The sequence below is a fragment of the Lissotriton helveticus genome, chromosome 5_1 (genome assembly GCF_964261635.1).
Source record: "Lissotriton helveticus chromosome 5_1, aLisHel1.1, whole genome shotgun sequence".
NCBI classification, from domain to species: domain Eukaryota; kingdom Metazoa; phylum Chordata; class Amphibia; order Caudata; family Salamandridae; genus Lissotriton; species Lissotriton helveticus.
The window spans coordinates 220,323,647-220,337,054 of NC_136065.1; the positions used below are offsets into that span (position 1 = coordinate 220,323,647).

General features: G+C 44.4%; 1 protein-coding gene across 3 annotated transcripts in view; it reads left to right on the top strand.

Annotated features, from left to right (window-relative positions):
• Positions 1 to 13,408, top strand: part of DPP7 (dipeptidyl peptidase 7) — a 1,731,842-nt gene that overhangs the window by 460,224 nt on the left and 1,258,210 nt on the right. For all 3 annotated transcript variants that reach the window (XM_078642039.1, XM_078642041.1, XM_078642042.1), the window contains exon 5: positions 2,050 to 2,131. In XM_078642039.1, coding sequence (XP_078498165.1) covers positions 2,050 to 2,131 — 82 coding nt within the window. The remainder of the gene's footprint in view (positions 1 to 2,049; positions 2,132 to 13,408) is intronic.

The window sequence follows — 13,408 nt, forward strand, 5'->3', positions numbered from 1 at the left end:
AGATAACAATCATGTACAGAAACATATCAAAATACAATCAGGTAAACAAGTAGTATAAGACGGCACTAGTCATTGCTCCCACTACAGAAGGGTTTAGGTAAAGCCTTGGATGTGTAGATGGCTTATACCAATTTCTTAGGATAGAGAAAGCACTGGGTGGGGGCATCGGGAGGGTGAGTCAATACACCAAAGTGTAACATATATTGGTCGGTAGTAAGAGAGTAGCGTAGTAGTGACACCATATGGTAGGAGTATAGTGCCAAAGAACAAGGTGATCAGTGATACAGAGCGATGCAGAGTCTCAGGTTCAGTATCTATAAAGTTCAGGAGATCTTGGCCAGAAGGATTGTTTTAACCTCTTTCTTGAAGAGTGCAGTGGAGGAGATAAGCCTGGTTTCCGGAGGGAGCGCATTCCAGATCCTGGGTGCCATTCCTGAGAAGGAGCGCTTGTATGTTTTCTCTTTCCGGAATCTACGAGGTTTCAGGAGTAGATTTTTTGTGCTACGATTGGATCTCGACCCTCCTGATATAGACAACTTTTGCGCGAGGTAGTTGGGTGCCTTGTGGTGCACGGCCGAGTGTGTCATTACTGCAATTTTTAGCTGTATTCTGGCTTCAAAAGGCAGCCATTTTAGAGATTTTAAGTCTGGGGATATATGCGAGTGTTTTCTTGAGCCAGTAATGAGTCTCGCGGCAGCGTTCAGGGAGGCTCTTAGGGGTGCTGTTGTGGATAGCGGGAGTCCGCTGAGGGCTACAATTCCGTAGTCTATGCAAGGGATGACTAAAGCTTGTACAGCAGTTTGGAAGTCTTTGGCAGGGAGGAAGGGTTTAAGTTTCCTCAGTGTGTTGATTTGGAAATTAGCCCCTTTTGTGGCTTTGCTAACGTGCTGTTGCATGTTGAGCTTGGCGTCGACTGTGATGCCTAGTGATTTCGCTGAGTCCACGATGGTTGGTTGGACATTGAGTGCTGTTAGGTTATTGAGCCAAGTTTGGGTGGTGGAAGTTTTCGCCGGGGGTGAGATGAGTAGGAACTCAGTTTTCAGCGCATTTAGTTTGAGGTGATTATCGGCCAACCAAGATTGAGTGTTGCTAAGTGTGGAATTCAGAAGTTTGATATCTTCCGGGGATTGTAGCTTTAGGTAGAGTTGTGTGTCATCGGCGTACATATGGAATTGAACATTGGATGCTTGGAGCAAGGTGGCGAGCGGTTCCATGACGAGGTTGAACAGTGTGGGGGAGAGGGAAGATCCTTGTGGAACACCTAGATCTGCAGGCACTGGTTTAGATAGCACATTGTCGATCTTGAACTTCTGCGACCGGTTATGAAGGAAGGAAGAGAACCATTTGAGAACAGTTCCCGATAGACCCATTCTAGTGCTTAGCAGCTCCAATAAGTTCTCATGTTTGACCGTGTCAAATGCTGAAGATAGGTCAAGAAGGATGAGGAGGCAGGACTCATTGCGGTCAAGGATTTGGAGGGCGTCATCAATTATGTGTGTCATAGCTGTTTCCGTGCTATGTTTCGCTCGGAAGCCTGATTGGTGAGGGTTGAGGAGGTCATATTGGTCAATGTGTTTTGTTAGTTGGAGTTGGACACATTTCTCCAGCAGTTTGGCCAGGGTGGGGATATTGGTGATAGGCCGGTAATTGTTCAGGTCAGACGGGTCAGCTGTGGGTTTCTTGAGTATAGGTGTGACTTGCCCCACCTTGAGGGAGTCTGGGATGAGACCTTGTTGAAGGGAGCTGTTGATGATTTTGGTCCAGAGAGGGAGGAGCAAGGGGATGAAGTATTTTACTGCATTAGCAGGTAGGGGGTCTGTGAGGTGATTAGAGGGCTTCAAGGTGCAGAGTAGTTTGTGTATTGCTTCTTCCGAGTAGGTGTCGAAGTGCAGCCATGATGCCTTGTTTTTGCTTTACACATTTTTGATTCTTCCTGGTTAGTTGCAGAACATTCATGCATTAGCTTAGTTTTGAATTGCTCATGTCTTATAGGGACGCTTTCATCATCGATAAATGTCTTTTCTCACCGAGATATTTTTACTTCCTTAGATGTATCAGCTTTCCAGTCCAGATTGTGTTGATGCCATTCGTGAATCCTTCAGAGAGATTAAAGATCTGTACATTGTTCAAGGTAATCCTGTTCATATTTCTTTTCCATCTGTCAAGACACATGAAGTGCCCTATTACTAGATATGGTTTGAATCACTCTGATTAGCTACTCGGTGGTGAACTCCCTTCACTCCTCGTCCCATGACAGTTGTAATGAAGTTGTATCCAGCAAATACGCAACTGCTGTTTCACTTTAACTTTATAAAACATGTTTAGCTTTTTCCTTTGTTCAAAGGATATATATATATATATATATATATATATATATATCAATCCTATGACTCCGAAGTCCTGTTTGTAATAGCCAAGTAGTACCACCTTGTTAAAGAAAAAAGGGCACGTTTTGATGTAGCAGGTAGCCCACCAGGTCTGCCAAGTCCATCACCTCTTCCGTCCTGGTGGAAGACTGCATACATTTGCACTGTGTCATTGAGTATTATTTCAGCAAAAGTGCTTCTACCTATTGCAACATAAGCCCTTTAGGTAATACTAAAATGCCGGCCTGCCCCCATGTCATTGTGGCTGCTAGACATTGTATCTTGTTTTGCTGAACCAAACCCTCTAAAAGGAGGGCTCCTTCTGCAAATGTAAACATTCATTGGTCCAGATGCCCACTTTTATCCCTTAGCATGGTGGCCATTGTTTTGTTTTCTGTATGCTACCACTACACATGATGTGGCGGGAACAGACTAGAATAAAGAGTGTAAGAACGCCCTCCTTGATTAGGACAGACAGACTAATGTTCTGAAACCAGTAGCCTTTTGGTGGATGGGCTGCCTGCTGAGCTTTTCCTGTTTCAGAACCAGCTGAGACTCCACAATGGGAAATCTACCCGGTCCCCCAACATTTTATAAAGTAGGGAACTGTGCCTTTTTAGGTCTCGCGCCCAGCGTTACATTAAGCAGCATTGTTCGCGCAGCGAGAGTCCTTTTAACGGGGTTTTAGAAATGTACCCTGGAAATGAACACGCTCGTGGGTGTTCATTTCCTGTTGTCTTCTCTGATTGGGCTTGGAGTGCGTGTTGTTTTGTAACAGAGCACGCATTAGGCCATAGGCAGTCGCGTTGCTCCTGCCATGGCCTATTGATGTCTGTTACGCGCACCAAAGCCCATATGTCTTCAATTATCGTGCCCAGACACGGGCACGATATTTTTTGCATATTGTTTGCAGTGGGCCGCGCGCGCACCACTCACGGGCATTTTGTATTGTTTTTTACAATAGTGATCGTGAAAGCGATTGCTTTCAGTGCTGCTTGTTAATTTCACCGTTTTGTGGCTGCCCTATCCTGACCTTGTTAATTTAAAAAGCTTATTGCTCAGCGGCAGAATATATTCAGCCGTCAATAGTGTGAACCCAAAGTATTTTACTGGCCTACACGAACCGCAACGGAGCTGGCGTGGGCGAAGGGAAAAACACCTTGTAGCGGGAACTTATTGAAGACCGGAGGCGAAGGGTCAGGAAAACCGCCGAGAAGCTGCATAGCTGTCTCAGAATAAATTGCATATGTTTCCTTTCTCCGTACTTTTAAAATATTTGCAAAGAAACATAATATTCTAAACCAGTGAGCAATAGGGACATAATATTCTACACCAGTGAGCAATAGGGATAGCCGCAGGAGAGGCGTCACGTTCATTATTGCACTCTTTGTGTGTTATCGATGCAGACTTGACTAATTGCTTGTGCGTGCAGCCGGCGGCGGCTGGTGATCTGTTTGTTTCACAAGCCCAAGGCCCTGCAGGAGGCACGAATACATCCGCTTGTCCACGAGATGGAAACTCAGTATTATACCTGTGGAGAGGCAACGTGTGGGCGCAGGAGGAGGGGAACCCTCACTGTCAGGAGAGAGGAGGAGTGGGGCATAAAGATCAGACACGTGGAGTCAGGATAGGAGTCACAGTGTAGACTAACCGAAGAATGCGGAACAAGCTGAGGTAAGGCAAGGAGTGAGAGGTACAAGCAAAAAAAGAAACCAGCAGAGGTAAGGCAATGAGTAAGAGGTACAAGCAAAAAAAGAAACAGGCAGAGGTAAGGCAATGAGTCAGAGGTAACAATAAACAAGCATTTGGAATGCAACAGGTCTCGCATTTACTCGAGTTTGAGCTATTGGCATTGTAAATGACAATGCCTTTTATTTATTTTTTGGTTTATGAAGCATAAATAAAATGCATTGTTATTTACAATGCCAATAGCTCAAACTTGTTTTTAGGTGGGGAGCTGCAGATTTATGGTGGTTCTCATGACCTACCAAAATTTAAATCCATCCCAGAGTCTATATAGAAGTAAGGGGGAGAGCGATCCCAGTTCTACAGTACTGAATTTTTATAGATCCATTTCCTCTAATTATATCACATTATCTAGCTGGGAGTCCCACTGTTGCATTACATTACTACTAAGGCTAAGCTTGTCAAAATACAGTTGAGGGTCAGGCATGTTAAAAAGATGATTGCTGGCAGATAAGCATCAGGAGAAGCACCTAAAAATGTATTAAAGACAGTCAGCCTAATGGGCCAGGCAGAGAGTTTGCTTAGGTGCTGATTGCACCTGAGGCAAAGTCAAAATGACTATCTCTATGTCCAACGCTAGCTCTTCACTATGAACCCGGTCTGTGGCCACTGTATCCTCTTTGTTGGCATATTCATCAAAAGTTCCTTCAAATACTTTTTGTCTGTGTGAGGTATCAGTGTGTTTATGGGTGCACTCATGTCAACTTTAAGCACAAGTAAGAGTATTGCAGAGCCATTATAGGAGAAATTGTGGTGAATTAACTTTCACGTCTAAGAGGTGTAGGAAATGGGGAGTGTTGGGACAGAAAAGTTCCCTGCCTGGTAATGGTTGTGCACCCTTGGCCTGAGTGCACAAATGTACTGATGTCTGGACCCCCAATGCTGATTTTTGTTGTGCTGTGTAAAGATGGTTCCTGTGGATGGTACAATACATGGAGGGCCCTGGGTTCCATTTTGGGAAACTAATGCCTGCATGATGAGACATGGAGTAGAGGTAGCGAGATCCCCCCGCAGATTTGTGGATTGCTGCATTTCGGTAAGTTGGGTGTTGTGATGCACACTGGGGACGGGAGGATCAGTTCTCCCCTGTACACTTTAAAGGGTTCTGTTTGATTCAGTGAGAGGTCACAAAGAAGGGGATGAGGCTGCTAAGAGAATCCTAAAGAGTAGGGCTTGAAGCCTCTGAAACTAACCTTTTGATGCGCATACAGCTGTGGCTGGCATCTCGGTGTGAATTGTAGTCACTCCCATGGCCTGTGTAGTGGGACTGTCAGCCTCAGAGACATCCCTTCTGTGACAGATTGCTCTTCAAGAGAAGAGAAGAGGAGAGCGAACATAGCAGTATGCACTTCAAAAGAAGCAGATCCCCAACATAAAACTTCAGACTCAGACCCTAAATCATATTTGGTGTTTGTAAATGGTCAATAACAAGGGGAGGTTGACAAAAAAAGAGGGACTTCAGTTAAGCAGCCAGACATGCTGTGTGAGAAGGAGAAGCTCTTCAAGTCTTCTGCCTGCGGCTAGGACTGGCAGCCAATGCCTTTTAATCTTCCTGCTGGATGAGTGGGCATCACTCACGGAATCCATGACATCCTAGCCTGGAGCACCAGTACCTGCCTGCTTGCCAAGACCAGACTGCGAGGAAGAGTAGAGCTTTGGAGGGAGTAAGGTCCAGTGTCAAGCCCTGTCAAGTGGACTCCCTGTGCGAGGTGTGAGGAAACCGCTGCTCAACAAACAGGCCATTACCCATGTGTAGGACTGAGTCAGTGACCCCCGTATGCCAGGAGATGGTCACCGTGAAGATAGTCGTATGAAAGACTACAGTGCAGTAAGGGGCCAATGCCTTCCTTCTGGCAGCGGTGCAGCAACCCCATATGCCATGGTGAAGAGAGAACACTGAGAAAGCACGGTCACCCAAACATGGAACCAGGAACCGTATTGTCGTAGCCACACCGCACCCATTGGGAGTGAGTGACCAATTACCTTGTAGGAGAAGCTGCAGAACACCTATGATCACTGCAGGAGTGTTACCACAAGAGAGAGCCTCCATCCGTCGTGTGCAGTTGCTAAGTCTGTGTGTAGGCAACTCACCTGACATGGGCTGGAGCCACTGCAAGTGCCTGCAGGCGGGGCACACTCCAGGACTCGGAACGCTTGCCTCCTGCTGGGCTGGGTAAGACTTGTTTTGGACCGGCTTACTGACTGACTACTAGTGCCACATATCTTGGATGTTACCAATAGTGAATGGGGAACAATCACAATTGCTAACATGAAGAGTGAATGAGACCGGGCATTGCCAGAGAAATACTAGAGCCCCGACCTTAGGGGAAATCTGTGTAATTGTTTGAGAATATCATATTCTTCCCTTGTAAGGGTAACCTTAGTAATAAAATACTACTCTTTTTTTCATAATAATGTGTATTTGACTGGACACTGATTTATTGCTGCTGCACGCTTTGAGTTGCGAGCTCGTGTTCACTAATCTATATCCCTACCTCCCTCCCTCCCGAGGGAGCCTTGGACTGCTCAGACCATGCATACCCTGAGAGTCAAGTGCAAAAGGGGTACTTGGCCCTGTTACTCTGGATCCATAGTAAGGCATGTTCCGCGACATCAGTAGTAAAATGCCTCAATCACCATGGTGGGCTACTGCATGCCCAGTGGCCCTCTGAAAGGGGTTCTGATAGGAGATCTGAATTAAGAGTCTGCAAGGGCCCAGCCAAGATCAAGATTCTTATCAAAAACTGTTCCTTAAAGAGAATCAAGATGTTACTACTAGCATGATCCAGTTATACAATGTGGACCGTTGTTTTGGTAAAATTAGTGTGAATGAATTAGTTCTCCCTCTAGCTCAAATATGTGCAGATTATGTTGCATGTTCTTCCTCTCAGCCAGGAAAACACAAGGCTCCCCTGCCCCAGTATTGCAAGTCAGACATTTACATAAAAGGGAAAGTTGTGGCAATGCGAGTGCCCCTTATTCACACATGCAAAGGTGTGAACAGACCAAGACTACCTACATGCAAGATATTGGTGCATTACTGCTTGATTGAAGGTACTCACAGGTAGGCAAAGTTTAAACCTTCCTCTTTTTCACATTCTCTCTGACTTGCAGCACAGTGGCTAACTTATTTCTAGCTAGTTCTACTGAGAGGTCATTGCTTGCTCGGCTTACTAATTTTTCAGTTTTCACTCTTATAGTTTTAATTAAGTGACAGTAAAGATAATTCAGTTTCATTACATTTAGGTATACAGAAGAAAAAAAGAAAGTCTCTTGATTGGCCAAGATTTGCTTAAGGGTTAGTAGCTTCTGCACCAAAGTGTCCTACAATTAGGCAGCCGGTAATCTTTAGAGATGCTAATGACTGAAATGAGATGACTTGACAGACATTGTAGAAGAACTAAATCAAAATGGAATCTGCCCTAATCTCTTCTCCTAAATATAGGTTCCAAGCATCATGGGCATTAGCGACTCCACCCCTGGGTCGGTGGGAGGGAATGGGGGGGGGTGATAATCAATGCCTTTGTTTTCCCAAGTATTTTTATGCGCGATTTCTGTATATCTGTGCACGACATGGAGGCAAATGCTGGGCGGGTCTCCAAGCAGGCAGCTTATAGGAGACCGTGCCAATGATTCTTCTTGTCAATGAACCATCAATGACAACCTAGTTGTTTGCGCTTCCGCTGGCAATGGCTGTTTCAACATTACTCTTGATGACCCCTCCGATGAAAACAACAACAATGATCTTGATGTTTTCACCAATTAGGGAGGCTTCCAACTACGTTTTGTATAGTTTGTCACAAGATGTCGCTGAGCAAGCTTTCTCTTTTTCATCCTAAAAGTCCTAAACACTAAAGAAGAATCACAAGAGGAAGGACCTTTTGGTGCTACCACTGGTCCGGTACAACTTTCTATGAAATATCAAGATGGAGATAAATATGATCATCCATCCAGTCATGCATGAAGATCTTGAAGAATGAGGAATCTCACTGGGGGTTTGGCCAGTCTCCATATGAAAATTATTTTGACAAATATAAAGAGCCCCAATACCATGGTCGGCAGATGTTGAGAGTTCCAGTGAAACTAGTTCATGAATTATATCTCGTCTGACATTATGGACAATGTCTATCCTTGACTTAATCTTTGAGCCCTGTACCACCACCTTGAGCTTCTTCTCCAGTGCCTCCATTTTAGGAAGAAGGACAATCTCAACATGCCTGTTTATGACAGAGACTGATTATGTTCTGGATGTTTCAAAGAGACGCAAGGAAAGCCATCAAGGTCATTCCTTTGACAGATTTCATATGACAAGAAGGAATAAAATAATGCTGTTGCCAAATTCGGTTTCTACAGTAGTGCTCGATTTTTCTTTTTTACCACAAAAAAATTAGCATCGATATTCCACCAACATGTCTAGAGGGCTATGTTTAGTACGGTTGGTTGCTCAGCACCAGTTATGGAATTTCATTCCTCTGAGTCTAGTCTTCCCAGATTGGGAAATAAGAAAGATTAATAGCTTTGGGAAGTGAATTTTATTGTTCGCTACTTCTATCAAGACCACTAATGTCTTTGATATTGTGAAAAAACACGACTGACAGATGTGGACAGATACAGCTTTTTATCTGGAACTACTACCAAAAGACCAGCAGGGGGTGGGGGGGCATTTTACCCCAGAGTAATAGGTTTATGCTATGATGATAGCTGGCTCCATGGCCATTACATCTACAGATTTCTCACGAATCTCTGGTGCAGCGTTCTTATTGTGCCAAGGCTGGCTGTGATTCACTTTACTTTGACCATTTTGCAGAATTGCCTTTTCGACCTGACTTTTGACAAAGAAATTGTTTGGAAGATAAGTTGAGTAAGTCCTGCAAGCAACTAAATCAGACCAGACCCCTTGGAAACTTACAGTACAAAAGAAAGTCTCTTTTTGGGGAAATCAAAGGGAGACGTTTTCAAAATAGATGCAGTCATCAATTGCAAACTCCTTACCTGCAGAAGCTCAAACAGTTATATTCAGGGAACCCTAATACCCACGTTAGCAGCGTTAGACCCACAACTTACCCAAGCACCAGACCTGCAAGAGGCATTGGATCATCAAAGAAACCAGATTCATCAAAACTTCATTGACAGCTTGAGGGCTGCAGATACATAATCGCCAACTCCATGCCCTCGAGACCCAAGAAAGGGAAAGGTTTAGGCTTTCTTTCAAAAATTGGCAGATGTTACTGCAGACAAGTGAGTGTTGAAATTAGTTTGCTACAACTATATCCTCTAATCTGTTACAAATCATGTTTCACCCACAAAAACTGGATCATGGATATCTGCCTTTGATGCAAGCAGAAATCCCCTTCATGGTCACATTCCCAGCAGAATTCAGTCTTTTACGCCAGAGTTTTACCTGGTATGAAAGAAATCCAGAGAATGGTGCCCAATTTTGAATATGAGCTAGCTCAGTAAGTACTTGAGAAACCAGGCTTCCAGAATGGTTACTCTTCATGAAGTGTTGTAGCTATCCCAGCTTGGGGAATACATGATTTCCATGGATTTGCGGTACGCTTATTTTCACATCACAATTCTTTTTTAAACATTTTATTTATGAAGTTCTCATAACATGAACAACCGAAAGGTTCATCAGCATTTGTACAAGCTTACAAATCAAAGGTGGGTGGATCAGCACATCACAGTAATCATGAATTGACAGTACAGTTCTCTGATTACAGATAGTACTTTGACAGCAAAAATATATATTTTACAATGTAGGGAAAGGCATCAGTAATCAACCGTATTTAGTAAATAGGAAGTTAATGGGCCCTATATTTCGCATGGTCTAGATGTGCTTGCCAATTCCTCTGCATAGTAGGTAAATTGATCTCGACAATACACCATGTCCTGCAGCCAGTGTTTGTGTTGGGGCGGGTCTACCGCCCCACTGAATGGAGACTACGTGTGCCAAGAGCAGCGCTATAGCCAGTAATGTAATGTAATGTAATGTAATGTAATGTAAAAATTACTTATAAAGCGCGGCATACACCGGACGGTTTCTTGGCGCTGTTCACTATATTCGACGGGTGGCAGAGGGGGGGGAGAGAAAAGCTTATGAATAAGCACTACGGAAGAGGTGGGTTTTAAGGAGAGACCTAAATTGAGGGTGGGAGTGAGAGAGTCTAAGTTCCAATGGAAGAGAGTTCCAGAATGAGGGGGCCAGAAAAGAAAATCTGAGACCTCCATGTTTTTTGCGCCTGTATCTGGGTACCTGGAGGAGTGCTAGGTCAGAGCATCGGAGGTGTCTGGAGGGGAGTAATTTCAGATGAATGGCTTGTACATTTGTAACATTCCCCAATAAACACATTTGTGGAGTGCATTCTTTTGGCTCCCCCACCATTTTTGTCCATGTGCGTAACATGCACCCAGAACTCACTGACCTTCGGACAGACCCACACTAAATGTTGTTAATCTAAACTTGGCGCTCTACCTCTCACACAACATGCAGATTCTCTTAGACCATATTTATGAAGCTGTGCAGGTGTGTAATACATTTGATGCAAATATTTTGAGTGAATAATTGTAAGATTTCCATTTGCAGTTAGCTGCCCTGTCAATTTGCAGCATGCCTTCCAATCATCTACAGTCAGTGGTTCAGAGAGAATAGCATTCCACTTGCCCAGTGGCCCTTCCCACGTGCCCATTGCATCCATCTGTGAAGCGTGATATAAGCGTGTGATAAGTTTGGATCTTGTTTGAGTCGTGTAGATTAACTGTAATGCCCCTAAGGTCCGTGGCTCCACAGGAAATTGTGGGTATAATGTGCGTAAAGCTGCGAGCAATCTGCTGTACATGATCACCCTCATCACAGCTTTTTTCCCTTCCTTCAGGAGAGCTGAGAAGTCTATAAATTTACCCTCTTGAAACACATGCCCCATCGTGTGCATCCCTGCCTCATGTAGAACTTTGAACGCGCCAGTCTCACTCATCACTGAGATTCCAATATGGTGGCATATCTGGTGCGTATAGTGGCAGCTTCTGCGCCTGCCTCCCATGCGCTGACCGTACACAGCACCATATCTATTTTCTCCTTTTCAAATATAGTACTGGTATTTAAAATCATAGCTTTGAGCGGTATCGGATGGACTGCGCCCGCTTCTACTGCAACTAGCGGGATGAAAGCAGGAGCTTGTTGCCAATAGTAGACATAATGTGTCTAAGCACAGAGGTAGTATAGTTGTAAATATGGAGCCGTGAACCCACCCATGTCATATGGAAATGTTAATGATTTCCACTTCACTGATGGTTTTTTCCCTCCCCGTGTAAGCGTAATTAGTAGTGTGCGAAGTGTAGTGAAAAAATGTTGTGTTAAGCTAATGGGAATATTCCTAAATAAATATAAAAACTTTGGGAGTACAATCATCTTGATCAGCACTATCTTGTCTGATAGCGACAGCAGTAGTTTTAGCCATCTAGTCACTTGTTCTTCAAGTCGTGTGATTACCCTCCCATAATTCGTTTGTATAACTACCTGCGAATCTTTATGAATCCATATTCCCAGGTACTTTACCGGGTCTGTGCTCCAATCCAGTGGATAACCAAGCTCTTTTTTTTTGCGGGCTTATAGTCAATGGAAGAATGATTGATTTGGCCCAGTTAATACCTAGCCATCAGTGCCACTCAAACCGTCCATATTACCGGATAAGCCCGTTCTAAATATGCTTCAGGTTCACGAACTTATAGGACATGTCATCTGCGTAGATGGATACTGCAAGGGGCCGTTGGTAAAAGCGCAATGCCGTCTATGCGTCTTTGTCTTAAGATGCATGCTAATAGCTCCAGTACCACTGCAAATAATAGTGGCGACAATTGTCATCCTTGCCTTGTACCACACTGTATCTCAAATGCGTCAGACATCTGCCCATTGACACGCATTTGCGGTACAGGATTAGTGTATAACAGTTTGATCCAGTTTGTGTAAACGAAGCACACCCCCATGCCTTGTAGGACTGCAAACATATATTTCCATGAGATAGAATCAAAAACCTTAGCGGCGTCTAGTAGGACTGCCACCGCAGGCAATGTTGGCTCTAACACATGCAGTACTGCAAATAACGTACGCAGGTTACGTGACGTGGATCGAGTGGGCACAAAACCCAACTGGTCAGGGAGCACCATTGTGGGGATCAGTAAACGTAGTCTGGTAGCTAGCACTTTTGCCAAGATTTTAACATCAGCATTAATCAGCGATAGGGGCCTATATATATTGCAGGGGTATTTCCAGGCTTCAACAGCGCTATGGTCAACGCTTCCCGAAGTGTGGCCGGAAGTCACTGTTTTTTTATGCCTCCATATACATCTCATGGAGACTGGGCCAACAAGTCAATATATTACTTATAAAACTCTTGCTGGTAAGCCATCTGTTCCTGTAGCCTTCCCATTAGGTAACCGGTTGTTTTGGCCTTTTGGATTTCATCTATCGTTATTTGATGCATTAAAAACTCTTTTTGCCCCGTGAAAACCACACAAGTGCTATATCATCCAGGTATTGTGCTACTTCGTCTTCTTCCGCTGTCTGCCTACTCACGTACATAGCCTGGTAATACTGCACAAATGTGCTGATTATCCCCGGCGTATCATAATATGTAGTGTAATCACCTGCAATTGCTTTCACTATATCAGTTTTGGCCCATGGTTCTGCAATTCTATCGGCTAACGCCTTCCCAGGCCTAACTCCTTCCCCGTAGTAGCTAGCTTTCCACCTGCGTGACATGTGACACACTTCTTGGTCCTCTGTCTCGTTATACTCTATGGCCTTTATTCTAATGTCTGCTAGCTTTGCTTTGTCAGCCGTTATTTCATACTCTTGTTCAAGGCACCCCAGTTCTTGTTCAAGCTGCCACATGGTAACTCGCAGCGACTTGAGAACCCCTGCTTGTAGCCCTATAATGACTCAGCGTATTGTCACCTTGAATGCCTCCCATATCGTTCCCACACTGTACTGACCCCATATTGTGTGTGGAGTAGTCTATGATTGCTTCCCTCACCCCTTCACGGAAGACCTGATCGAGCAGCGAGGATGATTGTAAACGCCATTGAAACTGCGGAGGTGTGTATGTGGGTATGATCATGTTTAATAGAACTGGGGAGTGGTGACAAGGTTTTCGGTAAATGTTGGACTGTAGTAGTCCACTTATTCACATCACTCGTGGCTAGCCAAAAGTCGAGGTGCGACCGATGTACATAGGAATGGCACGTACCCTCTTTCATCCCAGGGTGCCGCAATCTCCAGATATCCAGTAGCCCCAAGT